We start from the raw sequence: 25,684 nt of genomic DNA on the forward strand, positions 1-25,684 counted from the left end.
CTTTGAACGCATACCTAGAAGCTCTTTGTATATGAGCAATAGTATGGCTTTGTAATGTTTGTTTAAAAGGAAGATTACCCCCTTGTCATTAGTTTTGTAAATTTTTATGTCTTTTTTGTATTGTAACAGCCTTGGGATATAATTCATATACCATACTATTCACCCACTTCAGTGGCTTTGAGCATATTCACAGAATTGTGCAACCATCACCACAATCCATCTTAGAAACACTTATTACCACAGAAGAAACCCCCATGCCCTTTAGTAATCACCTTCAATCCCCTATTCCCGCCCCAACCCACCCCAGCCCTAGGCCCACTACTCTCTGTGTCCACAGATTTGGCTGTCCCAGACATTTCCTATACGTGGAATCATATAAAGTATGGTCTTCTGTGACTGACTTCTTTCACTTACCGTAATGTTTTCAAGATCATCCATGTAGTATTGCCAAATAATATTCCATTCTGTGAATATACCACATCTTGTTTATCCATTCATCAGTTGGTGACTTTTGGCTATTATGAATAATACTGCTGTGAACATTAATGTACAAGCTTTCGTGTGGACATATATTTTAATTTCTCTATTTTAATATCTCTTGAGATATACCTAAGAATGGAATTGCTGGGTTAAATGGGACTTCTATGTTTACCCTTTTAAGGAATTGCCAGATTGTTTTCCAAAGCAGCTAGACCATTTTACATCCCCACCAGAAACATGTGAGGGATCCCATTTCTCTACATCCTCACCAACATTGGTTATTATCTGACTTTTTGATTATACCCATCCTAATGGGTGTGAAATGGTATCTTGGGAGTTTATTTCATTTTGTTTTTTTACCATCTTAACCATTTTTTTGTTGTGGTTAAAAAAAAACACATAACATAAAACTTACCATCTTTGGGCACCTGGGTGCCTCAGTCGTTAAGCATCTGCCTTCAGCTCAGGTTATGATCCCAGGGTCCTGGGATCAAGCCCCACATCGGGTTGTCTGCTCAGCAGGAAGCCTGCTTCTCCCTCTGCCACTCTCCCGCTTGTGTTCCCTCTCTTGCTGTCTCTCACTCTGTGTCAAAATAAATAAATAAAATCTTTTTAAAAAATAAATAAATAAAACTTACCATCATAACCATTTTTAAATGTGCAGTCAGTAATGTTACATATATTCACACTGTTGTGAAACAGATCTCCAAACTTTTTCATCTTGTAAATCTGTAATTCTATACCCATTTAAAAACCACCACTCTTCTCCTCACCCTTAACCCCTGGGAACCACCATTCTACTTTTTGTTTGTATGAATGTGACTACTTTAGATACCTTATATAAGTGGAATCATACAGTATTTGTCTTTTTGTGACTGGCTTGTTTCACTTAGCATAATGTCCTCAAGTTTCATCCATGTTGTAACATGTGACAGGATTTCTTTTTAAAGCCAAATAATGTTCTGTTGTATATATATATATCACATTTTATTTATTTCCACTCATTCTTCAGACATTTATTCGGGTTACTTCTACCTCTTGGATGTTGCAAATGTGCATTGCGTTGTGGTTTTGGTTTCCATTTCCCTGATTGCTAATGATGCTGAACATCTTTTCATGAGCTTTGTGTATCTCTATATCTTCTTTGGCAAAGGCCTATTCAGATCCTTTGCCCATTTTTTAATTGGGTTGTCTTTCTAGTATTAAAATATAAGTGTTCTTTATATTATTCGTATCCTTGCCAAATGTAATTTTTTATGTTGAGTTAAAGTCTAACTTTTCACCAAGTAGCCAATTATCCAGTACCATTTATTGAATAATCCATCTTTTTCCTCCTTCAACAAGTACTTACTGAGCAAATACATTGGGTTAGAACCTGAGAAAATAATAAAATGATGCAGAACTTACATACTAGTACAAAGACAGACTTGTGAGAAAATAATTATTCGGCAAGATCTTGTTTAAATTAAGTTTATGAAAATCATTTTGTGACAAGAAAAAAAGGAGTACCAATATCTGCCTAGAGTTCAGGGAAGAGAAACAAAGGAGAGGGAGAAATTAGGTCATGGAAAGCTGGGAGAATAAAAGAGTGAGAACCAGGTACTGTGCTGGGTAAGAAACTTAAACACTGAAAACTGTTTTGCAAATGTAAAACGTTTATTTCAATGTTTCCTCAGATTGTAGTTTGTGTAACTGTACTATAGCAAATGAGCAGGTATCTTCCTTTGTGAAGATGCTCATTTTTTTTGGTGTCTTTGTATATACTTTATATATACTTGATAAACTTTGTCTACACTTTATATGCCCAGCCTAAGTATTTCTGTTATAATGATTGTCATTTCACATTCATAGAATATAAATAAATGTAAGATACCTTTTCGCTATGGATATGTTTGAATTAACAAATATTTATAATTATTACTGAGATAATTCATGCTTACTGAGCACAAATGTCAGCCATCTGTCTTTAATGCATAACACATAGAATACTTAATTGCATATAATGTCCACTTCCTTCAAAGATGGCACTTCACATGAAGGGATGGTAATAAAATTATATTTCAAAACTCATGTTACTTATACAAAGAATATTCAGACATTCTAACCTTTTCTTTTTTGGTGATTATAGGATAAACGTGTCATTAAATTATTTTTGTATACTTGTTATAAACCCATCAATTCTTTTATAGTTGTGTTCTCCATAATAGTTATCAAGGGTGCCCAAAATCTTTGACCCAGAAACTTTGACTAGATAAGTGGAAAAAGTCTAATTTGAGATACAAAATGCTAAATGTGTTTTTCTCAGTATACATTTTAATTGGTTTGCATTTGGCACTTCTCTGTCAGAATCTAAGTCATCCTTGGAATTTAGCTAACCACTTGGAAAATAGAACTAATGGTAGGTATGGTATGATGTGACTCTAATTAATTATTTCACCTATATATTTCACAAAACAGCATCTTAACTGCTTAATAAATGCTTTTAAAATATCGGTATAAAGTGAACAACAGAAACTTGATTTACTCATATCGAAAGGAATTGAATTGGTTTCTACTTGTGATTATGACTCAGTAGAGCATATTAATAGATTGTGGGGGGGATTAGAGTTCACTTTAAATATAAGCTTAGGCTATAACAGTAATAATGGCCTTTTCTTATTTTTCCACAGTTCTCAGTGGTCTCTGTTCTAATGACTGTCCTCGTAAGATAACAGTAAGTAAACTTAATTCTCAGTTGTAAAATTTTCTGTGAAAATTCCCTGCATAATATGTATACACAAAATAGTTATAGATTACATTCAAATTGTTGTTACTTAGAAGTGACTAAAGTATCCTTCAGTGCTCAAAAAAACTTTACTTTTTACAAGGAATAAGATACCTTGTCTAAAAAACTCTCACCTCAAGGTTCACCTCCTTTATGAAGCTTTTTCTGATACCTTGGAAAAATAAGCACCCCTCCCATTATTTCTGGGCATGCTACTGCCATTTTGGCATATATAATACTTGAACTCACTTCTGTTTGTATTAAATGCCTCTCTACCCTAGACTGGAATCCCTTGAGGTCAAGAAAGCTCTCATCTTTGTATACATGGTACATAGCACAGGGTCAAGCATAAAGAAGACAATGAATTTTTTTTTGTATAGTCTTAGTATTGACCCACTGTCTAATGGAACGTTTCAGTGAAATAACGAAGTGTAAAAATAATTAGGCTTATATTAGGGAGGGCACATTCTGTGTGGAGCACTGGGTGTTATGCACAAACAATGAATCATGGAACACTACATCAAAAACTAATGATGTAATGTATGGTGATTAACATAACAATAAAAATTTAAAAAAATAATTAGGCTTAGCTTTTGAAATTGCCAGTTCATGTAAATCATAATAAGAATATTACATTATATTTTGAGTGTGTGTGTGTGTGTGTGTGTGTGTGTGCATGCTCCCTGCGTGGGTCCTCATAGTAACCCTTGTTTCATAAGGAATTACCTCCATGTAAAGATGAGGAAACTGAGGCTCAGAAAAATTAAATTGCCCAAAGTCATAGAGCTATTAAGGAGTGGAACTAGAACACAAAGCTAGACGTCTGGTAATAGCATCATACTTTTACTACCCCAGTTAAGCACTACATGACCAACATTGTGTGTATGGTTGGGAAATTACATATTTAAGACACATGGAAACAGACCCGGACCCATATTTGCATGCAGAGACTTAATTTAGACTCAACTCAAGAGCAACAGCTATGAAGTAGTAAGGAAAGGAGGATTAGCAGAAGTTGGTCTGTGATGCATGGGGAGCTGTGAAGCTAGGATGGCCCTTCAGAGATGGCCCAAACAGAGGCAGAGGAGCCAGGCCTTTGTATTCCTCTATCAATCAGACACTGCATGCATGCAGGCCCCAGGAAAGGTTTATAATTGGTTGGAGCCAGCTCCCTTTGGCTGAAAACAGTTTCCAGGTAGGAACCCAGCTGTGAATTCTCATCAGCCAACACTTGGAGCAGCTCAGGAAGTAAGTGCCTCAGTCCTGAAGAGAAAATCTAGACAATGCATCACCATATCCATTATGAATGTATGTAAGTGCCTGGTCAAATCCATCCGCTTTCATATCAATATAAAAACATAGATATATAGTGGGGGAGACTATGGGGAGGGGAATGCACAAGATATAGGGGAAATCTCTGTACTTGCCCCTTAATTTTGCTGTGAGTCTAAAACTGCTCTAAAAAATAAAGTCTGTTTTTCAAAATTTTTTAAAGTGTAGATGTAATTAATCAGAGGCTAAAATTAATTTGGTTATTCAGGTATTGTCTACCCAGTCTGTGAAATGTTCAGACCTTTTGTTTCTCTTCCTTTCTCTCATTGACCATATTCATTACATGATCAAACAAAGAACTTTAAAACATTGAAATGGAACCTACTCATTTTATCCACAAGTTCTGGCAGAAAAGGTGATAGGAAAGGCTGCATTATAAGGCAGGTTATACTTCTAAGATCAATAATGCTTCTATTCTCTTTATCTTAAAATAAAAGGAATTTTAATTGTAGGGAGAACAGAATCATTTAGAAAGCCATGTAAGTAAAATTCAGCATGCAGAGCTGTTCTTACAATGATTACACTAACAGTCCAGCGCCTTTGGGCTTTTTGGCAGGTGACACATCTGCCTCCCATTCGTCCGTTTATTACTTTCTTTGAAGTTCAGATCCTGTTGAACTGCCTTCGCATAGATCATTTTCCTTCCCCACTGATATCATAGATCACAGTTTTATGACAACCTAAAAGAAACAAATACCCACTATACTTCCCCAGTTTTCCATATATCAAATGTGTGCCCACTTTTAAAATTATTATTTTATGAGAAAGTGGGCCTTCTTCATATTGCTGTGACATTAGATCCACTTGATCATGGCAGAAAGTATTATTTTAGGTATGACCCTGTGTGAGACTAAGAGGGTAAATGCATCTAACATGATATTCTTTACCACTTGAGTTGATTTATGAGTTGAATAGCTCTTCTGCTGCCGGTGTGCTCCCACCTGATACAGGCAACCTATCTGATACAGGGAGAGAGGAAAGAATTATTCAAGCCAGAAACCAATCCCACCCAAATTCCTTCATCTCCATTTTGAAAATCTCAGGCCGTACTCTGACAACCTATTTTCCCAGCCCTCTCCCGTACTACACCTGTTCATCTTTAAGACAATTAGTCTCTTGACCTCTTGCCTTTACCTTCCTCCTTTAGCTGCCATACAGAGCCTCACTCCTGCCATTGCTTTTAACTCCCATAAAGCACTCTCCTTCCACTGTGCCTGCCTAGCAGAATTATAGCCCTGGGTTAGTCCAGCTATCTACCTTGCTCAGTACTAGATCTAGGCTCCTGGGCATTTCTGAAGGAAAAAAAATAAACAGCTTCACATATCGGTACCACAACTGGTTCATCGTCTTCAACCTGAAATAAGCATTCTTTTTTTTTTTTAAATATAAATACTGAGGTGTGGGGTGTTTTTTTTCTTTAAGATGTTTATTTATTTATTTGACAGAGACATAGCAAGAGAGGGAACACAAGCAGGGGGAGTGGGAGAGGGAGAAGCAGGCTTCCTGCCAAACAGGGAGTCAGATGTGGGGCTCTATCCCACGACCCCAGGACCATGACCTAAGCCCAAGGTAGATGCTTAACGACTGAGCCACCCAGGCGCCCCTGAAATAAGCATTCTTAATTGTATCAGTCTTATATAGATTCCTAGTCCTCTTTTCTCCCATTCTTTTTCTCTGATTACTTTCAGGATTTTCTCTTTGTCTTTGGTTTTCTGCTGATTGAATATGATATGCATAGGTATAGATTTTTAGGTATTTTTCTTGTTTTCATTAGTTTTTCTCTGTGTGTTTCAGTTTTGGAAGTTTCTATTGATCTTCAAGCTCACTGATTCTTTGTTCATCTGTGTCTGGGCATTCCTCATTCCTATTATAGTATTTTATTTGTGTCATTTCTATTTGATTCTTAAGAGTTTCCATCTCTATGCTTATATTAATCTATTTTTGCATGTTGTCTACTTTTTCCAGGAGAGCTCTTAACATATTAATCATAGTTATTTTAAATTTCTGGTCTGATAATTCCAACATTCCTGCCATAACTGAGTCCCGTACCAATGCTTGCTTTCTCTATTCAAACTTTGTTTTCTGCCTTTTAGCATGCCTTGAAATCTGTTGAAAGCCAGAACTGATGCAGACGGGCCTTTATTGTGAGGTTTTATGTCTACCTGGCAAGGGTAACTCTAACAGCTGTATTTTCCGTTTGTGGTAGCTGTGCTCTCAGGGGCAACATTTTTCTAAATTGTCTTTTTGTCTCCCCTGTTGTCTTTGTGTTTCCCTACAGACTTATACTTAAACAAGGTCTGAGGCTTGCAATGCTTTTAGCTGTAATCCCATTATTAGACAGGAGCCCATTGATGTGGTGATAAGGAACAGGGGTAGAAAATGCATCCTATAGTCCTGTGATTAGGTCTTGGACTTTTAGTGAGCCTGTGTCCCTGGGATGTGAAGTTCTAAAGTGCTTCTTAGCTTCCCCTCCCCCTAAGACAGGACAGGAAGGTGAGAGGGGGCTAAAGTTAGGCATTTCCTTTCCCCTCAGGTTGGAAAGGTTTTGGTAGAACCCAAGTCACTTAAGCTTTGGTAAAGTTTTGGTAATAGTTTTCCCCTGAGAGCAAAGGTGTTAAGAATAAAGGGATCTGGGCGTATTTCAGAATGCTTACTTCCCCTTCGTATGCTAGAAGCATGAGAGTTGTTTTGTTTTACAGTGTTCCCCCAAGAATCTGGTGGGATTCTGGAGGTAAAACTTTTATGTGGGCCTCCTCTAAGACTGCTTCCCTCCCTCCCCCAGAGTTTTGAATTCTCAAACTAGTTCATATTGAGCTTCCAGCAATTTCTCAATTACAGTTTAAGTGCCCTACCATACTGGCTCCAGTTTCAGTCTCCTGCTTCTAGGCCTCCGCTCCCAGTAAGCCATGATTGATTCTCTGTATCCACCCCTCTCTCCCATTTTCAGGGTAGCAGTTTGCCCTGTGACCTCAGTTCTCTGAATCTAAGGAGAGTTGCTTTTTACTTTCTTCAGCTTTTTTTGTTGCTTTTGTGAGGACAGGAGTCACGACTTCAAGCTCTTTACATGTCAGACCAGAAACTCTCCTTGCATTTTTACCAGTATTGCTTTATTTTTTTTTTAAGATTTTATTTATTTATCTGACAGAGAGAGAGCACGAGGGGGAGTGGCAGGCAGAGAAAGAGGGAGAAGCAGGCTCCCTGCCAAGCAGGGAGCCTAATGCAGGGCTCAATCCCAAGACCCTAGGATCATGACCCGAGCTGAAGGCAGACACTTAACGACTGTGCCACCCAGGCGCCCCCAGTATTGCTTTATTTTTATTTCTTATAGCTTTATTGCAGTATAATTGACATGCAATAAACTGTACATAATGAATATATTCAGTTTGATGTTATATATATATTGTACATATATATACACTACATATATTTAAATGGATATATAAAAAATACCAATATAATGAAACATATATCATAACGAAAATTTTTGTGCCCCTTATCCCTCTTTCTCACCTTCCCGGACCCTCATTCCCTATCTCACTTTTTCTCAGTCACCACTGATAGGTTCTCTGTTGCTTAATTTTAAAAGTTGTTATTGTCCATGTTACTTCATGGCTTTTATCACTATATATTCCTTTGTGTCATTTATTGCTCTTTACCTTGACTTTTTTTTTTAATTTTAAACATCTATAAAAGTAGAGATTAATAAAATTCCTTGTGCCCATACTACCACCCAGTTTCAACACTATCATCATACATACTTACCTACGAATTCCATTCACAGCCCCCCTTAGGTGATTTTAAGGCAAATCCATCATATCCTGTATTCTGTAAATTCTGCCATGCGTATCTCTAAGATAAGGACTTTACATATTAGACCAGAAACTCCCATTTTTCATAAGAACTATTTTGTATCCTTTCCAGTCTCCTCTTACATCCATCCCCAACTTCCAGTTCTCAGTAATTGACCTTGCTTCCTACTTCAAAGGGAAAATAAGAATATAAAATCAGAATCTCTTCAACTATCTTAAGTAACTTTGGTAAAGTTACTTAACTCTTGTTAAGCCTCATTCTCCACATCTATATAATGGGGGAACTAATTACACCTGTTTATGTTAGCTTCCTATTGCTGCTGTAACAAATTATCATAAACTTAGTGGCTTAAAACACAACACAAAATATTCTTTTACAGTTCTAGAGGTCACATGCCCAAATACGCTTCACTGAACAGGACTCCCTTTGGAGGCTTTAAAGAGAATCCATTCCCTTGCCTTTCACTTCTCAAGGCCACCTACATTCCTTGGCTCATGGCCCTTCTATCCATCTCCAAATCCAGCCATGTAGTATCTTCAGATCACTGACTCTAATCCATCCTGCCTTCCTCATTCACTTTTAAGGACCCTAAATGATTACGTTGGGCCCACCTGAATAATCAAAGATAATCTCTCCAACTCAGGATCCTTGATCATGTGTGCTAGCCTCAGCAGCATATATACTAAAGTTGGAAAGATACAGAGAAGATTAGCATGGCTCCTGCGCAAGGGTGACATGCAAATTCGTGAAGGGTTCCACGTTCTTAAGAGGAGAAAAAAAGTCCTTAATCACATCTGCAGATTCCCTTTTGCAATATAAGGTTATTAGCAGGTTCTGGGAATTAGGATGTAAACATCTTGAGGGGACCATTATTCCGCTTGCCACACTCCCTCCTAAGGTTTTTATTAGGAGAATTAATGTAGGTAAATCATAATAGAGACCTAATACACAATAAGTACTCAAAAAGTGTGTCTGCTATTATTTGTCAATGGTAAATGGTTATTTCTCTGCCTCTATAACATCCCTGTTTTAGTAAGGATAGTAAGCCCCAAATATTTGAGAAATGCTGGTGTTCTGTTTGCCTTCAAGACTAGTGGTCTACTTGACTTTTTGACTTTTTCTTATCACGTAAGTATCATAAGTTTATGAAATATGGAGATGAAAGATATCAATATTTTTAGTGAAAGCTGACATAAACATCTGCGAATCAAAAGAATATTTATACTCCTATTTCCTGATTTTTCTCTTTAAATACCAAACTAATTTTTTTAATCTTGTATCTTCAGTATAACATATTCTATGTTAGTGGAGATTTTGTAGCTTCTTTCTCTGTCACCTGCTAATTCTTTTACCCAAACCTGGTGGTGACTTTTCCCACTTTATAGGTTATGAGTCTATAAGCAGGCATGTGAATACTCTTCCATTGAACAAAGGGTTTGGAAATAGTCCTTTAGTCCTCTATATACAACAAGAATCTATGCATATTCCTTTTAAGTGCTCCATGAGGGCAGAGGAAGGATCTATTTTGCCTGCCAGTATGTCCTAGAACATTAGCACAGGGCCTTGTACTTAACAATGTCAGTTGTCTTCTATAGCGCTAAATGTAATCCCTTTATCCACACACCCATCCCTTTTGCTATTTATTTTTACTAATCAATGTACCATTTATGCTGTGGGTCCCACATCCTTCTCAGGGACCTCATTCCATTGTTTATTCACCCTGGCCTGTGTATTCAACCTCTGCCTCTCTGTTGTTGCTTTCCCTTCAGCATTTAAGGAGTGCCCAAATCTTTTATCCATAAAAGCATCTATGCATACCTTCTAAAACCCCACATCCTCTCCAGCTACTACCTAATCTGTTTTCTCTTCCCAGCCAAACTTAAGTTGTCCACCATTGAATCTCTCTAATTACTTATTTCCATATCCTTAGCCCACTGTTGTAATCTTGCATTTGACCTACATTTGATTCTCCTGACCCTCCCCTTTCCTTGGCTTCCTTTACTTTCACCTCTCCTAGCTCGCCTCCCTCCTCTCTGGCCATTCTCCCAGTTCCTTTATGGATGTTTCCTCTGCCCACCTTTTAAATATTGGTTCTTCTCAGGCTTTCATTCTAAGTTATCTTCTTTCTTATTTATTTATTTTAAAGATTTTATTTATATATTTGACACAGAGAGCACAAGCAGGGGGAGCATCAGTCAGAGGGAGGAGGGAGAAGCAGGCGCCCCACTAAGCAAGGAGCCCAACACAGGGCTCGATCCCAGGACCCTGGGATCATGACCTGAGCCAAAGGCAGATGCTTAACTTACTGAACCACCCAAGTGCCCTCTAAGTTCTCTTCTCACTCTACATTATATTCTTTACGTTTTCTCAACCTCTTCCCTGCTTGGTGTTTTTTGTTTTGTTTTTGGGGGGGGGGGGTTGCCATTTGGATACTGATTAATCCCAGCCATCTCTCCTGAGTATGTCTGAGTGTCTTACACACTTACAAAAACTCAGTCCACTTCCCATGTTCCCTATCTTGGTTACTTTTTCCTTTCCCTTACCCCCCAGATCTACTAGATTATTATTCTCAACCCTTAACTCTCCCTTCTGTCTATCCCACCACCTTTAGTCCAGGCCACCATCCTTTCTTGCCTGACAGTTGGAGTTATCTGAGCCATCCTTCAAAAAGGCACCACAGTGGTCTTTCTGAAATACAAACCTTTAGCAGCTTTTCTTTGTCCTTGGGAAATGGTCCATACCTAATTTGTTGAGACAGAGATTTTCTTTACCTCTCCAGCCTTACCCCTTGTCATTCCTCTTCACACCCACTCCCAACTCTGCACTACTGTTCTGCCATGCTGTCTCATCTTCAGCCTCTTGCATGTTGTTTCTCTACTCCGAATCTTCCTCTTCTCTACCTTCTCCTAGATTCCTTCATGTGACCTTTGGGTCAGCTTTCAGACAGTATTTCCTCTGATTCCTGGGCTCCCCAATGACACAGGATTGGACACACCTGTTGTTTCTTAGTGTGGTCCTGCTACTTACCACTTCTATTCTGTAAGTTGGTGAATTATCTGTGTTCAGTTCTTGAAAAAGAGAGACTGGGTCTTGTTTATTATTCTGTCCTAACTCCCTAACACAGTGACCTGACACATAGTAGCACAATAAATATTTGTGTACGAATAAATGAGCTTTTCCTAAAATTTGGTTTGCTTCTTTTAATGGGCCTTCATTGATAAATTTACCATACCACCTCTTAACCACAATCACATATTCATTGTTAAGTTTGAACAGTTGGAGAATAAATTACAAGCTATTCACAAGAGAAATGCATTCTGCAAAGGCCTGATATAAAGGGAAAACATCCCTTATTTATGTTCTCAGAGATACCTCATTATGAGACACAGATGTTCCAATTGTTACTACAAACAGATTGATAACATATGTAGCAGAACAAGATGTCTTTAACATTTTTTTCATCTTTTCAATCAGAAATATTCTCAGGCTTTTATGTGTTCTGTGTAGGAATAGTCTAAGAAAGTATAAGCCAAGTATGTTTCTCTTTTGCCTTTATTTTGATTAAGCGAATTATCTGAATTGGTACTGTTTTACCTCCCTATCTTAAAAGACACCAGCCTTTGCTACAACAAATATTTAGTGACCACAACAGATTTATTTGATTTTTTTTAAATATCATTCTACCTTTAATTCTAAGTATTTGCCTTTTTCTTATTACACCTGACAGTGGTAATATCATGTTTCCTATACCAAGGATAGAAAAAAATATGACATAAACATTTCCTGCATTTAATGTCTTTTTATAGTCCTTTACAAAGGGAAAATACCTTGCAGCTTTAACAGGAAAATAACCAAAATTTAAGAAAATAATTTCTGGAATTTAATGTCTTGAAGAAGTAAGGAACAATACAAAAAATTCAATATTGAACTAAATTGGGCGATACAATTAACACTAATGAAGATATCCGTGTTTATAAAAAACACAAACAAGGTAAACAAAAAATTGCCTTTGAGAAAAATAAAGACCATACTGTAAGTCAGCTATTTTTCTAATATTTTAGAATCATAAGTTTTAATGCATAATTAAGCCTAATACTGATTTTCATCTAACATAATATTTCTTACAAGTTCTTCCAGTTTTGCCATCCAGAGCCATGTAGAATGTACTTGGTGTCCATTGTAGGAACCAAAACCTTGAAACAAATCCTTAGATAATCAGACACTTTACACTGACATAAAAACCCCAAGATTTGTCTAGGCTACTGAAAAAGATAATCTATGAAGAAAAAAGATGTATTCCAACCCTGATTTTATATAAGTCAACAGGCATACAGAGGACAGTTAGTTTAAAAGAATCTATATAATACAACACCCAAACTGCATTGCATCAATATGACACATTCTAGAACAAGAGAAATGACCCAAATATTGTCCTTGATTACTTGGAGTATTGGAAAAATTGAAAGATCACTATTATTTCTTAATTTAACTTCTCTGAATTCTTTCAAACGAATATCATACATGACATTTAAAAGGAAAGATAGGACAATGTGAGAGATTTGTACTAAGATTTTCACACAGAAAGTGAACTTACTAGATGGGGTACAGGACTCAGCATTCCATAGGAATAGCTAATGTCTTAATTTTTTCCTACCAAAATTTATTAAATCAATTTATGAAATGTTTTCCACAAAAATGTTTCTGCCTTAAAAATAAAAACGAAAACTGAGACTGATGTAAAAGTAAATGCAAGAGAATAAATTCTCCTGTATGAACTGAGACCCCAAAATAAACAGAACAAAAAATCACATATCTCAGATATCTCTGCTGAAAATATAAAGTTTGGTCACCCAAGCTTATGACACAGTCCCTCCCTTCCCCCAACTTTTCATAACATGGGACACCACCCTTTGAAACAAGTGAAACCATCAATGCCTCGTGGTGTACCTTATGTTTGGGGCTGGGCTGGCAGCCTCTGAGTGTAACTGTCCTCCATTAGGGCTTACTCATGCTTCCTATCCAAGTTTCTAGAGCCTTCACTTTCAAAACAGTACTCAGAAACCATGGTTTGTGACCAAAACTGCACGTACCACACCCTGAGGTGAAATTTCCAAGCCACATTAAAACATGGTTGTGCACAATTTCCAGATTTTTTTTCAGTGGGGAAGTGGGAAGAGGGGCAGAAGGAAAGGGAGAGAGAGAACCTTAAGCAAGCTCCACACCCAGCACAGAGCCCGATGCAGGGCTCAATCTCACAACCCTGAGATCATGACCTAAGCCAAAATCAACAGTCAGAAGCTTAACTGACTAAGCCACCCAAGCACCCCAATTTCCAGAAATTTCTTTGGAGAGTTGATCTGCCTGTGTGTGGATGTGGCATAATGCCTTCAATCTTATAATTACAGGCTCTCTAAAACCCTCACATTCCAGTATAAAAAAGGAGAAGGTTCAGAATCACTGGGAACTGGGTCATAATCATGAGGCAATTATAAACATCATTGCACACAAAAAATTGCCAAACTGGAAGGAAGGACAGGTGTAAGACATAGAGGACAAATGATTCTTTATGACTGAGGAGGTCATTCATGTATTCAATAAATATTTATTCACTTTTTGCTATGTTCTAGGTGCTAGATGAGATGAAAATCACTGCCCTCATGGAGATAACAGTCTATATCCAGCAAAGTGTGCTAGTAGAAGGAAACATTTGAGCTGGGAGGGGCCTTTATATTGCACAACTCCAGAGGCTATCATTCACATCACAGTCTTATGTCAGTGGCAACCCCTGGAGTGGTAAAATGGACAACCTGTAGAATCTTCCATGGTAACCGTGACTTGAGTCTTGAAGGACTAGGATTTTAAGTAGGTAGAAGCAGAAGGAGGGCAGTCCAGGTAGAGGAAAATAGTATGTGCAAAGGTATCAACCGTCATTTATTTAGTGCCTGCTGTTGACATGAACTCTAGGTAGGCCCTGAGGCTACTAAGAGGTAAGTTCTTGTGACCTGCATTATAAAACCACATCCCTCCTTCATGATCCAGGTTCTGCTATAAAACATGGGCATGTAGCAGTGAACAAATCAGAAATTGTGTCCAACTTCATGGAATTCACAGTCCCAGGACATATGAAGAATTACAAGAATGATGAGCACTTCAAACTAAAGTACCCAGTGTTCAGAGCCCTTATAACTAGAAGAACATACCTAGTTTAGGTAGTTAAAAATGGGGGATGGGAGAGAGGCAGATGGGGTAAAAGCATGAGAGAGGAGAATGGATTTGGATTATTTAGGAAATCAAATGTCCATAGCAAAAACAAATCAGGAGTGTCTTTGAAGAAAGTAGGCAACTCGAAAAAAAGACATTTAATACACTGTATTCTTGCTAATCCTGGATATTAGGTCTCCATGGGAATATGTAGTGGGGAATGTTGACCTCAGTATGCATTCTGTAGGGGGAAAAAATTGAAAGAGAAAACAGTTCATTTTATAAAAAATCTAGTATGCATTTCATTTCATTGAGGAAGAACTCCTTGCACTTAGACAACTAAGATTATTGTACCACTTACCACAGGTTACATCCTCAAAAGTGTATCTCGAAAATTCAAATTAAACTAAAGACCCACAGAAGCATCACTACCTAGACCCTAACTCAGCCTGCTTCCACCACTTAAAAACCATGGGGAAAAAAACATAAAAAACCTAGGCCTTTTTCTGTTCAACTCAGGGACTTAGATGTCTCACTGTAAAAGGAAGAAACTCTCATGAAATGGTGAAGAAGTCCATAATTATTCATTTAATATAGGAAGTTAAAAGAGATTGCTTACTTTATATATTATTAAAAGTATTCCCATGTAGGGCGCCTGGGTGGCTCAGTCATTAAGTGTCTGACTTCAGCTCAGGTCATGATCTCAGGGTCCTGGGATCAAGCCCCGCATCGGGCTCCCTGCTCAGCGGGAAGCCTGCTTCTCCCTCACCCACTCCCCCTGCTTGTGTTCCCTCTCTCGGCTGTGTCTCTCTCTGTCAAATAAATAAAATCTTAAAAAAAAAAAAAAGTATTCCCATGTATAGTAAGTACCTTTTTCTTATCCCATGTATATGGAAAACATTCTAAACATTAGAATTTCATAAAAATTATGTTCAACATAATTGAAAAGTTTGCAGACTCCTGGGCTAGAATAACAACAATAGAAAGTAAAAGATACTTCCATCTTTCTCTGATTTGCTAAGTGTTCTGACCACCTAAACTTTCTAAGCTAGCACCCTAAATATCCATTTAATCAAATATTTGCCTTTTTGGAGATGTTCCCTCCAAATAATTTTAAACGTCTTTTGTAATACAGCATAAACTACAGGATTCTTTCATCTGAAATACTCTGTATTTATTGCTCAAGGTAAAAGTGCTCCCCTCTTCATGATTATTCTCTTTCTCTGAATTTAAATCACTTGCAAAATAAAATTTGCTTGCAAATTTAATAAAGGTTATTTAATGCTGAAATAATCCATATTTGCTGATGTATTCCACTTGCTTCTTTGTTTGTCAAGGGTATTCTACTTCCACACATATTCCAGCAGATCCTACACTTCACTTATATACCTATCTGATAGCCTTAAGTTTGCCCTTAAGAGGAAAAGGTCATGCTATTTTATTTTATTTTATACTTACAGATGAAAAGTGAGTATGCTAATGTCATAATAGTACAGGCCATGTGAAAGCACTTATGCAATAAATGTTTTCAGATCATACTTTTTAGAGCTAAATAATTTAAAGTAAATCTAAACACTGCAGATTATATCACACAATTCAGAAAGCTTAATGATTCCCAACTTGAATTTTCAACTGCCTTTCAAGTCTGTGAACCCTCATTTTACTCCTTTGCAAAATTTGTATTGGTTAATAACCAGAAAGGTGCATTGCTACTAAAAAGAAAAACAAAACAAAACAAAACAAATTTTCTGCACCACTACAAGCAGTTGAAAGGAGTGTTTCTAACATTGTTTTTTCTGCATCCAACTGAATCAATGGTTTTATTCTCTTGTATTCAATCAAATCCAATCATTAGACAAAGGTTTAGGTTACACTAAATACTCTGACAAGCTACTAATTTTTATAAAGTGTACAAAATGTAGTCCCAGTAGATCAGGGGGTCTTAATGAGGGGTCCCCAAACTCCTGGCATCAGCATCTCTGGGAATTTTAAGAAATGCACATTCCCAGGCCTCACCCAGACATATGAAGTAAGAACATCTGGGGTGCAGCCAGTGAATCTCTATTTTAACAGTCACTGCAGGTGATTCCAATGCTTTCTAAAGTTTGAGAATCACAGCACTGGACTTTTAGAAAAGGGATTTACCGTAGGCCAGCTTTGTCTTACACAGTAATTGTGTACACTCAGAAGTAGAATTTCATTTCAAACATACATTCTTGCAAATAAATTATTCATGTAGCTTTAGAATCCTATAATACAGTAAAGAATTTGATAAATATTTCTGACTTTAATCAAAATAATTTTGCTCACCAATATGGTCAGGTTCTGATGAAGGCTCTCTTCTTGGCTTACCAGGGGTCACCTTCTTGCTTGTTCTTATATGGCTTTTCCTAGGTTCAAGCACATGGAGACAGAGCAAGATCAAGCTCTTTGGTGTCTGAAGGGTTCCACCTTCATGACCTGTCTAACCCTAATTACCTTCCAAATATAATCACATTAGGGATTGAGGCTTCAACACAGAAATTTTGGGTGGAGACAAACATTCAGTCCATAGCACAACAAAAATCTATTTCCATAGGAGTGTGAGAAAGAAATTAATATGAAACTCACATTTGTGTTATCATCATTGCTGATTAATATTCCCATAATTTGGACTCCTGGCAGATTAACTTTTCAGGTTTCACATAAAGAATTTAAGATGTGGGGGCGCCTGGGTGGCTCAGTCATTAAGCATCTGCCTTCAGCTCAGGTCATGATCCCAGGGTCCTGGGTTCGAGCCCTGCATCGGGCTCCCTGCTCAGTGGGAAGCCTGCTTCTCCCTCTCCCACTCCCCCTGCTTGTGTTCCCTCTCTTGCTGTGTCTCTCTCTGTCAAATAAATAAATAAAAAATCTTAAAAAAAAAAAAGAATTTAAGATGTGTGCATAAATTCTTTTGTGAACTAGAGGCATTATTTCAGAAATTCTTAATCCTTTTAAATTGAAAATTCCATTATAATACAAATAAGCACTCCCCAAATTGAGATTTTCTTTGGACCAGCATTATAACCCAGTATGTAAAAGATATAGCAATAGTCCTAGCACCTCTACTGTATTAGAGACACAGGGTAAAAGTTACTCCAGATGTCTTGGCAGTCAGTGTAAGCATGATCGTTTTTAGTACATTTTGTACTGAACATTCATACAAATGCTAAATGGCACTATTTGGGGGGGAAAAAAAAAACTCTGAAACATGTGTAACACTATGACATGGAGTAAGACACCAGAAAGACATAGAGGTTATCAGTCATATCATTTCAACTGAGGAAGGCAAAGTAGGATTTAATTACTCATTACTTATATAGTATAAGGCAGTGGTTCTCAAACTTCTTGGTCTGAGGACCCCAAAGAGTTTTTCTTTGAATTAATTATCAATATTACTCTATTTGAAATTAAAACAAATAATTGTTAGTTTTTAATTCATTTAAAAATGAAAATAAACCCATTATATGTTAATATAACCTATATTTTATGAGAAAATATATTTTCCAAATTAAAAAATTAGTGAAGAGTGGCATTGCTTTACATTTTTTTCAAATCTCTAATATCTGGGATAATAGAACACAAGATTCTTCTGTCTCTTTTTGCATTCAGTTTTTTATTGTTTTGGTTGAAATTCATGAAAAAAATTTAACCTCTCACAGATGTGTAGTAGAAAACAGGAATGTTTCATTTCATATTCAGATAATTGATACTATATCAAAACTGAACAAGTGGCAATTACTTAAAGGTTACTTATAATGTGGAATTTTTCCTACTGTTACATTACCCACTGGTTATTTAGTAGTCTGTTGTTTAACTTCCACACATTTGTGAACTTGTGTTTATTGAGGCTTGTTTTATGGTCTACTATATGGTTCCCCCTGCAGAATGTTCAATGTGCCCCTGATAAAAATATGCATTCTGCTGGAGGTGAGTGCAGTGTTGTATATAGGATTAAGTCATCTATTTCCTTGTTAATCTTCTGCCTCATTGTTCTATACATTAATGAAACTGGTATATTAATAATTATAATAGTATCCAAACATTATTGTTGAATTATTTCTTCCTCCCATCAATTCTTCATGTATTTTGGAACTCTCTTGTTAGGTGCATTTATAATTCTTATGTTTTCTTGATGGGTTGACCCTTTTATCATTATAAAATGTCCTTTTTGTATCTAGTAACAATTTTTGTCTAATATTAGTAAGGCCACTCTAGCTGTCATTTCGTTGCTATTTTAATGGTATATCTTTTCCATGCTTTTACTTTCAACCTATTTGTTGTCTTTGAATTTAAAGCATGTCTTTTGTAGGCAGCATATAGTTAAATCATATTGTTCTATCCATTCTGCTAATTTCTGCCTTGTGATAGCACTGTTTTAATCCATTTACATTTAATATAATTATTGATAAGGGAGGATTTCTGTCTGCTATTTTTCTCTGTGTCTTATGTCTTTTTTTTCCTCTGTTCCACCATTACTGCTTTATTTTGTGTTACATGTTTTCTAGGATACGATCTTAATTCCCTTCTGTCTTATACTTTTTTTTTTTAAGATTTTATTTATTTATTTGACAGAAAGAGACAGCGAAAGAGGGAGCACAAGCAGGGGGAGTGGGAGAGGGAGAAGCAGGCTTCCCGCTGAGCAGAGAGCCTGATGCAGAGCTCCATCCCAGAACCCTGGGATCATGACCTGAGCCGAAGACAGACGCTTAACAACTGAGCCAACCAGGCGCCCCTCTTATACTCTATTTTTTAAAGTTATTTTCTTAGTGGTTTCTCTCAGAATTAGTTTCTATCTTAGAAACAGTTCAATACCACCCTAATGTCAATAGCATAAAAAAAACTATACTCCAGTATACATCAGTTTACACCCCCCTCTTTTGCACTTCTGTTGTCATACAAATTACATCTTCATGTATTATGTTCCTGACAACATGGTTTTTTAATTATTGTTTTATGCATGTTTTAGATTAGATAGGAAAAAAAGCTACCAAAGAAATATATATTTATGCCATTGTGTTTATTTACTTATAGTTACCTTTACTAGTACTTTTTGTTTGTGTGGATTTGAGTTACTGTCTAGTGGACTTTCAGTTCAGCCAGAACAACTCCCTTTAGTATTTCCTGCTAGGTGTGTTAATAACCAATTCTCTCAGTTTTTACTTCACAGTGTGTTAATTTCCCTTTCATTCCTGAAGGATATGTTTTGCTGGATTTTAGACTTCTTGGCTGACAGTGTTTTTCTTTCACATTTTGAATATATCATCCTACTGCCTTCTGGCCTCCTTGGTTTCTGATGAGCAATCAGCTGTTATCTAGAGTCCCTTGTATATAATGGGTTATCTCTTGCTGCATTTAAAATTTTTTGACTTTCAGCAGTGTGACTATGATGTGTTTGGGGAGGTTTGACTATGATGTATCCTGGTGTAGATCTCTTCAAGTTCATCCTATTTGGAGTTTGTTCAACTTTTGGATGTGCAGTTAATGTGTTTAATTCAGGCAGTTTCAACCATTATTGCTTCACATTCTTTTTGCCATTTTCTCTCTCTCCTCTCCTCTGGGACTCCTATTATTCTTGGTGTTCTTGGGGTGCTTCATATGTCACTGAGGCTCTGTTCTTTTTTTTCTTTTTTCTTTTTTAATGTTCCTTCCTCATCTTTCTTTTCCTCAAACTGGATAATCTGAATTGACATACCTTCAATGTTGTTGATTCTTTCTTCTGCCAATTTAAATCTGTTGTCAAGCCTCTCTAGTGAATTTTTCATTTCAGTTACTGTACTCTAGAATTCGGTTTGTTTGTTTTTTTTTAAGATTTTATTAATTTGACAGAGAGAGACACAACAAAACAGGGAACACAAGCAGGGGGAGTGGGAGAGGGAGAAGCAGGCTTCCTGTGGAGCAGGGAGCCCAATGCAGGGCTCGATCCCAGGACCCGGGGATCATGACCTGAGCTGAAGGCATATGCTTAATGATTCAGCCACCCAGGCACCCCTAGAATTTGTTTTTTCTGTGTGATTTCTATCTCTTTATTGATACTCTGTTTTGGTGAAACACTGTTTTCATAATTCCCTTTGATTCTTTCGGCATGATTTCCTTTAGTTCTTTGAACACATTTATAATAGCTGATTTAAAATCTCTGCCTAGTAAGTCAAATATCTAGGCTTCCTTGGGGACAGTTTCTATTGACCCCTTTTTTTCCCTGTGTATGAACCAAACTTTCCTGTTTGTGTCATAATTTTTTGTTAAAAAACAGACATTTTATAATAATAACGTGTTAATCCTGGAAATCTCTCCCCTGGGTTTGTTGTTGTTCCTGTTTGTTGTTGTTGCTGCCATTTTTTTTTCGGTAATTTTCCTGGACTAATACTTTAAAATCTCTATTCTCTATTGTGTGTAGCCGTTGAAGTCCCTACTCAAGTTAGCCTAATGGTCAGATCTGATTGGATAGATGTTTCCTTAATGAGACATGAGATGAGAAATTATGGCCTTTTCGGGTCTTTTGGCTGGAAACAGTGTTGCACATGTGTGTGGCCTTCCAGATCTCCAGGAATGTGTCAGAGTTTTTCAAGGCCCATCTTTGAACATCTCATTCATATTTTTTCTTTTAAGATTTGTTCAACCTCTCATTAGCCCAAACTGATATCAAATAAACAATTGCTAGTGATTGTTTTTTACAAATGTTCCAGTTTGATAAGGCTGTCCACACAGAACAAGCTCTCAGTCTTGCCAAATAAGTTAAATACTGAGAATAGAGCTTGTCAGGAAGCTGCCAGACACATCAAATAGTTACAGTTCTCTGGGGATGGGGCTTTGGGGAACTCCCAACCTGTTCTGCCAAACCATCCATTAGAAGCTAGGCTTTTCATTTTAACAGCTAACTTAGTTGCAGAGCTGTTGATTTTCAAGGCTAGAGTAAAGGTTCTAGGAATAGGGCAAATTAAAATGCAGCAAAGTGTATTATTCTTACTGATATTCAGTTCTTTTCTTGAAGAGATATTCCTCAGATGCTTGCAAACCTTCTCTTGATTTCCAGAGTCCTGAAAAAGTTTATTTTGACAATTTTTTTGCCAATGTTCTCATTGCTTTTATGAAGGAGATTTTTGAGGACCTTACTGTACCATTCCAAAATGATTCTCCCCTACTCTATTACTTTAAAATCAATTGATCTAGCTTTACTTGAAAACCATGGCAACAGGCCCCTCCCCCGGAAGATCAGCACGAACAGCCAGCAAGCCAAGACCAAGTTTACTGATCAAGGAGAACGGGAGAACTCCAGCGCTAGAGGAATACTGCATATAGAATTCATGGCTTTTTTTACAATGATTCATTAGTTTTTCAGAGTTAATTTTTTTAACTGTTTTTTTTTTAATTTTTCTTTTTCCCATTTTCAGCCAACATCTTATCAATCCCTTTTATAAAAAAATTTTTTTATTTTTCATTTTTAGAGTCATATTTTATCCCTTCATAGTAGTTACCCTTATTTTTGGCATATATATATAAGTTGTTCTCTCTTTAAAATTTTAAGATACAGTTTCTTCCAACAGATCAAAATATACCCTAAATCACTATGTATGGCTTTGTTCTAGTCTCCTCCCTGATCACATTCTCTCCCTTTTTTTTTCTTCTTTTTTTTTAAATCTTCTTTTTTCAAACAACTTCTTATCTTATCATTTCCTTTTATAAAATCTTTTATAATTTTCATCTTTACAATCATCTTCTATCCCTTCATTGTATCAACCCTTATTTTGTACATATATAAGTCTTTCTTCCTTTAAAATTTTAGGAGCACTTTTTTCTAACAGACCAAAATACACCCAAAATCTAGTGTGTGGCACTGATCTATGCACTAGGCTGATCATATTTTATCATATTCTGTTTTTTTTTGTATTGTTCTCTAATTGTTTTTAGCTTCTTCTTTTTTTTTCTCTCTTTCTTTTTTCTTTCTTTCCCTTTCTTGTCCCCTGGTTTCAGGTCTTTTCTGATTTGTATACAGTATATTTCCTGGGGACGTTGTTAACCTGTTAGCATTTTGTTCTCTCATTCATCTGTTCTCCTCTGGACAAAATGACAAGACAAAAAAAATCACCTCAGCAAAAAGAACAAGAGGTAGTACCGTCAGCCACGGACCTACTCAGTACGGACATTAGTACGATGTCGGACCTAGAGTTCAGAATCATGACTCTAAAGATACTAGCTGTGCTTGAAAAAAGCGTGGAAGTTATTAGAGAAACCCTTTCTGGAGAAATGAAAGAACTAAAATCTAACCAAGTCGAAATCAAAAAGGCTATTAATGAGGTACAATCAAAAATGGGGGCACTAACTGCTAGGATAAATGAGGCAGAAGAGAGAATAAGCGATATAGAAGACCAAATGATGGAAAATAAAGAGGCTGAGAAAAAGTGAGATAAACAACTACAGGATCACGAGGGCAGAATTCGAGAGATAAGCAATACGATAAGATGAAACATTAGAATAATTGGGATCCCAGAAGAAGAAAAAAGAGAGAGAGGGGCAGAAGGTATATTGGAGTAATAGCAGAGAACTTCCCTAATGTGACGAAGGAAACAGGCATCAAAATCCAGGAGGCACAGAGAACCCCTTTCAAAATCAATAAAAATAGGTCAACACCCCCACATCCAGTAGTAAAACTTACGAGTCTCAGAGACAAAGAGAAAATACTGAAAGCAGCTCGGGAGAAGAGATATGTAACCTACAATGGTAGAAATATTAGATTGGCAACAGACCTATCCACAGAGACCTGGCAGGCCAGAAAGGACTGGCATGATATCTTCAGAGCACTAAACGAGAAAAATATGCAGCCAAGAATACTATATCCATATAGGCTATCACTGAAAATAGAAGGAGAGATCAAAAGCTTCCAGGACAAACAAAAACTAAAGGAATTTGCAAACATGAAACCAGCCCTACAAGAAATATTGAAAGGGGTCCTCTAAGCAAAGAGAGAGCCTAAAAGCAGCATAGATCATAAAGAAACACGGACAATATACAGTAACAGTCACCAACAGGCAATACAATAGCAGTAAATTCATACCTTTCAATAGTTATCCTGAATGTAAATGGGCTCAATGCCCCAATCAAAAGACACAGGCTGTCAGATTGGATTAAAAAACAAGACCCATCAATATGCTGTCTGCAGGAGACTCATTTTAGACCCAAAGACACCCCCACATTGAAAGTGAGGGGGTGGAAAACCATTTACCATGCTAATGGACACCAAAAGAAAGCTGGGGTGGCAATCCTTCTATCAGACAAATTAGATTTTAAAACAAAGACTGTAATAAGAGATGAAGAAGGACCCTATATCCTACTTAAAGGGTCTATCCAACAAGAAAGTCTAACAATTGTAAATATCTATGCCCCTAACATGGGAGCAGCCAATTTTATAAGGCAATTAATAACAAAAGCAAAGAAACACATTGACAACAATACAATAATAGTGGGGGACTTTAACACCCCCTTGACTGAAATGGACAGATATAAGCAAAAGATCAACAAGGAAATAAAGACTTTAAATGACACACTGAACCAAATGGACTTCACAGACATATTCAGAACATTCCATCCCAAAGCAACGGAATACACATTCTTCTCTAGTGCCCATGGAACATTCTCCAGAATTGATCACATCCTAGGTCACAAATCAGGTCTCAACCGGTACCAAAAGATTGGGATTATTCCCTGCATATTTTCAGACCACAATGCTTTGAAACTAGAACTCAATCACAAGAGGAAAGTTGGGAAGAACTCAAATACATGGAGGCTAAAGAGCATCCTACTAAAGAATGAATGGGTCAACCAGGAAATTAAAGAAGAATTAAAAAAATTCATGGAAACCAAAGAAAATGAAAACACAACTGTTCAAATGATACAGCAAAGGCAGTCCTGAGAGGAAAGTATATAGTAATACAAGCCTTTCTCAAGAAATAAGAAAGGTCTCAAATACACAACCTAACCCTACACCTAAAGGAGCTGGAGAAAGAACAGCAAATAAAGCCTAAACCCAGCAGGAGAAGAGAAATAATAAAAGATCAGAGCAGAAATCAATGAACTAGAAACCAAAAGAATGGTAGAACAGATCAACGAAACTAGGAGCTGGTTCTTTGAAAGAATTAACAAGATTGATAAACCGCTGGCCAGACTTATCAAAAAGAAGAGAAATGACCCAAATCAACAAAATCATGAATGAAAGAGGAGAGATCAGAACCAACACCAAAGAAATACAAACAATTATAAGAACATATTATGAGCAACTCTATGCCAGCAAATTAGATAACCTGGAAGAAATGGGTGCATTCCTAGAGATGTATCAACTACCAAAAGTGAACCAGGAAGACATAGAAAACCTAAACAGACCTATAACCACTAAGGAAATTGAAGCAGTCATCAAAAATCTCCCAACAAACAAAAGCCCAGGGCCAGATGGCTTCCCAGGGGAATTCTATCAGACATTTAAAGAAGAATTAATACCTATTCTCCTGAAACTGTTCCAAAAAATAGAAATGGAAGGAAAACTTCCAAAATCATTTTATGAGGCCACCATTCCCTTGATCCCAAAACCAGACAAAGACCCCATCAAAAAGGAGAATTACAGACCAATATCCTTGATGACCATGGATGCAAAAATTCTCACCCAAATACTAGCCAATAGGATCCAACAGTACATTAAAAGGATTATTCACCATGACGAAGTGGGATTTATCCCTGGGCTGCAAGGCTGGTTCAACATCTGCAAATCAATCAACGTGATACAATACATTAACAAAAGAAAGAACAAGAATCATATGATCCTCTCAATAGATGCAGAAAAAGCATTTGACAAAGTATAGCATCCTTTCTTGATCAAAACTCTTCAGAGTATAGGGATAGAGGGTTCATACCTCAATATCCTAAAAGCCATCTATGAAAAACCTACAGTGAATATCATTCTCAATGGGGAAAAGCTGAGAGCTTTTCCCCTAAGGTCAGGAACGCGGCAGGGATGTCCACTCTCACCACTGCTGTTCAACATAGTATTAGAAGTCCTAGCCACAGCAATCAGACAACGAAAAGAAATCAAAG

General features: G+C 37.0%; 1 protein-coding gene and 1 non-coding gene across 2 annotated transcripts in view; both read left to right on the forward strand.

Moving 5' to 3' along the window:
• The window catches only part of ITFG1 (integrin alpha FG-GAP repeat containing 1), a 327,184-nt gene that overhangs the window by 241,467 nt on the left and 60,033 nt on the right, over positions 1-25,684 (forward strand). Inside the window, exon 13 of the mRNA XM_027620347.2 lies at positions 3,150-3,193. Coding sequence (XP_027476148.1) covers positions 3,150-3,193 — 44 coding nt within the window. The remainder of the gene's footprint in view (positions 1-3,149; positions 3,194-25,684) is intronic.
• LOC113936812 lies at positions 9,045-9,151 on the forward strand. The gene has a single exon (XR_003524375.1). It is a non-coding gene; the product is annotated as a U6 spliceosomal RNA (small nuclear RNA).

The sequence above is a fragment of the Zalophus californianus genome, chromosome 17 (genome assembly GCF_009762305.2).
Source record: "Zalophus californianus isolate mZalCal1 chromosome 17, mZalCal1.pri.v2, whole genome shotgun sequence".
NCBI lineage: Eukaryota > Metazoa > Chordata > Mammalia > Carnivora > Otariidae > Zalophus > Zalophus californianus.